We start from the raw sequence: 3,191 nt of genomic DNA on the forward strand, positions 1-3,191 counted from the left end.
CTGTCTGTGCTTTAACGAACTCATAATAACCCGAGAGACTTGCGTAAGAATAAAGAGGGACGACGACGAGGAGGCGGTCCGGAAGGGATGATTGGGGTGGCGCAGTGTGGAGGGCTCGCGGGAAATTTTCATTTCGCTGGGAAAGTTTTCGCGGCCCATTGAAACTTTAAGGAGCTTTCGCGGAGCGGCAACTTCACGGTTGGCGTATGTTAATTTATGTGCGAACTGCATTACCGCCCCAGTAATGTATTCAGTATTCGCCTGAACAGAGCAGGAGGAGAATGGGTGAGCCGGTCGGGATTTCGGTCTATCTATCTCCGAATCTACCGCGTTTCTTCTTCTTCTCTCTCGCTGCATTCTATCCCTGGAGAAAGCTTCGAAGTTGATAGCGTCATTTGTGAAGTGGGCTTGATGGATCTCGCGACTGATGAAGGAGAGAGGAATCTTTCCATTTGTAACTTGTATTTTGTTCGAATTCGGGATAAAGAATTCTACAGGAAGTTGATGTGTGTTTGGGTTTGAATTACTGGGTGAGCGATTTTAAGGGAGAAATTGGGTTTGGTGTTGGCGATGCTTGTTTACTCGATGACTAATTTAGTTTCTTTAATTTAACAATTGCTTAACGCGTTAATTGCAGCTTCGTTGTTGTGTCTAAAGATGGAGGAGAGTAGCTGTGACGATTATGGTGAAACTTTGGCAGTTGTGTCACTGATGCACAGTTTTTCGAGATTCTATTATCTTTCTTGCAAATGCCTTTTGTCTTATAATTCTTCCAAGTGTTTATTCAAGTTTGCAGAACCTTGGAATTTCCCGTCACTTTCCCTATTTCTGTCTCTGTTTATTTCTACTTATTTGCTTCGCTTTTAGCAGCTCTCGAAGAAAGCATTTCTACAGTGCTTTAGTTTTTCCATCACGGAGTTAGCCACTGTGCTTCTGTTAAGTTTGAACAATAACACTACACAAACGCTCTCAATTTAGTTAAAAACTTGAAGAAACCAAACCTCATCACCACTCTCAATCTCAACAAATCTTTCAACAATCTCACCACAGCCACTGAAATCAATAAAATCCATCTAAATCACATCATCACCACGTGTTCACACTATAATCTCCAGCACTTTGTCCCAAAGACACTCTTCTTTCCCACCTGCAATATTCCCCACTAAATACTTCCTCCACACTTCCATCACTTGCCCAAACTTCCCTCCATCACACTAAAAACTCCAGCACACTCTGTCTTCTGCCAAACATCATAAGAAACTTCCATCCCCTCGTCACTATCACCAAATAACTCTAAACAATAGAACCATACAAACACAATTAACCCACAGCTCTCCCAATTCATTAAAAAAAGTTACAAACCCAACCTCTTCACCACTATCAATCTCGACAAATCTTTCAACAATCTCACCACAGCCACTGGTGTCAATAAACCTTCACGCTGCACAGGTTCACCAAGGGAGTCCCACGTTCACCAGCTTCTACCTGTTCTTCGCTGGCACGTCTCTCCTTACCATGTCGTGCACGTTGCTGTCGAGCGGTGTCTGGTGCTTTCTGGTCCGTCTGCCTGTGGTCCATCTGGTACACGGTCCTGCGGGGATCCTGGTGGCCCTGACCGGTTACACAGTTTCCACTAGCCTGCTCACGTTCCCTGCCTCATGCATCCTGTACAGCAAGCACAACGTGACTCAACGTCGACGCTCTATGCTCCAGGTAAGTCTGTCTTTTCCGCGGCTAATTAAGGAAACACCGCGATTACGTAAGAGTGCGAGATAATTGAAGGGCTTCCGGCCGGTTTACCGTCCACCTCTCTCCCCCGCCGCGCCACTCTGGGGAACGCCTCGACGAGAATTGGACGAGCTCACGCTGCGCACCGGAAGTCGAGGAGACGCGACCAGAGAGAGGAGGGAAAGTCCTCTCTCTCTCTTTCTGCCTGGATTCGTCGCCACGGTGGAAGTGATTCGGTAGGGTTTCGCGTTTTTGCGCGGATTTTTGGAGACATTGGAAGTTCGAAGGGGAGGATTGGTGATTTGGTAGAGAATTTAAGGTTTGGATTGTTTTTGGATTTTTGCGAATTTTTTTCGGGCGAAAATTGTGCTTTCTTTGCGACTTTATTGGAAGTCTGAAGGGAGAAGGATTGATGATTCACATCTGTGGACGAGAGCCACGAGAAGAAAAGCATCGAACTTCTAAAGAAACGTTAAAGTGCTAGATAGCCTCCCAAATTTACAACTGCTGCGAAGGACCGAATAATTTCCAGACCCGTGCCTGGAAAACGCCGTAAATCTAATAGAACGACTAAACAGATGGTTAGGAGTTCAGATTGTTTTTGGGATTTTTTGGAGTTGAAAATTGTGATTTCTTTGGGACTTGATTGGAAGTTTGAAGAGAGAAGGATTGATGATTAGGAAGAAAATTAAGGGTTGAGATTGTTTTTGGCATTTTTCGAATTGTTTGAAGGTAAAAATGTTGCTCTCTTTGGAACTCCTTTGTAATGCAATTTTCATCGCTCCGAAATTTGACAAATATTGGGAATGTGACGTGAATGGCGAGAATACAGGAAGTTTTGTAAACTGGACCGTATTTTAATTGGTCGATTTCAGTGAAAGGAAGAATTAATGGTTCACCTCTTTCCTGGAATTCTTACAAAATTCCGAGAATTAAAAATGATTTTCCTAATGAAACTGTTGGAACATGCGTTCAAAGTGCCTGCTCTACATAGTTAGACGGCGAGGCGGGGCGCGTAGCGTGTGCGTTGTTTTAGGTTCGTCCGGTGTGCGAGCACTGTTAAATCTACACTGTATATACATTCAAGTGCATTGAATAAACCTAGTATTAAGTAAGTATTGCACGCCTTTATCCACGGATCCAATAAATAACCCAACTGAAACTTCCATCAATTCAAAATTCAACAAGTACATCGTCTACGTTGGAATTTTTCGTTAAAGGAAGAATCGAAACTTTACCATCACCTGGAAATTTTGCAAATTTTTTCCCCGTTAAAAATTGTCCTCCGTGAAACTTCAATCGCTAAATCCACTGTATCTAAATTCGAAGAACATGGGAATTTCGCAAATTTCCGGACAGCGTTTTAATTGGACCGGTGGTTCGAATGGAAAAAGGGTAATTGTTTAAAGGCAGAGATATCGGAAAAGGATTTATCCATGGTGGAAATGGGGATCGAAAAATAG

The 3,191-nt window shown here is 43.5% G+C and overlaps 1 protein-coding gene across 1 annotated transcript in view; it reads right to left on the bottom strand.

Annotated features, from left to right (window-relative positions):
- Positions 1-863: 863 nt before the first annotated feature.
- LOC108577381 (P protein-like) overlaps positions 864-3,191 on the bottom strand; it is a gene marked incomplete at its 5' end in the record, with an annotated part of 22,743 nt that continues 20,415 nt past the window's right edge. The window contains 4 exons of the mRNA XM_017940521.1: positions 864-933; positions 1,002-1,073; positions 1,191-1,293; positions 1,363-1,441. Coding sequence (XP_017796010.1) covers positions 864-933; positions 1,002-1,073; positions 1,191-1,293; positions 1,363-1,441 — 324 coding nt within the window. The remainder of the gene's footprint in view (positions 934-1,001; positions 1,074-1,190; positions 1,294-1,362; positions 1,442-3,191) is intronic.

Source organism: Habropoda laboriosa, unplaced genomic scaffold, assembly GCF_001263275.1.
Source record: "Habropoda laboriosa isolate 0110345459 unplaced genomic scaffold, ASM126327v1 scaffold648, whole genome shotgun sequence".
NCBI lineage: Eukaryota > Metazoa > Arthropoda > Insecta > Hymenoptera > Apidae > Habropoda > Habropoda laboriosa.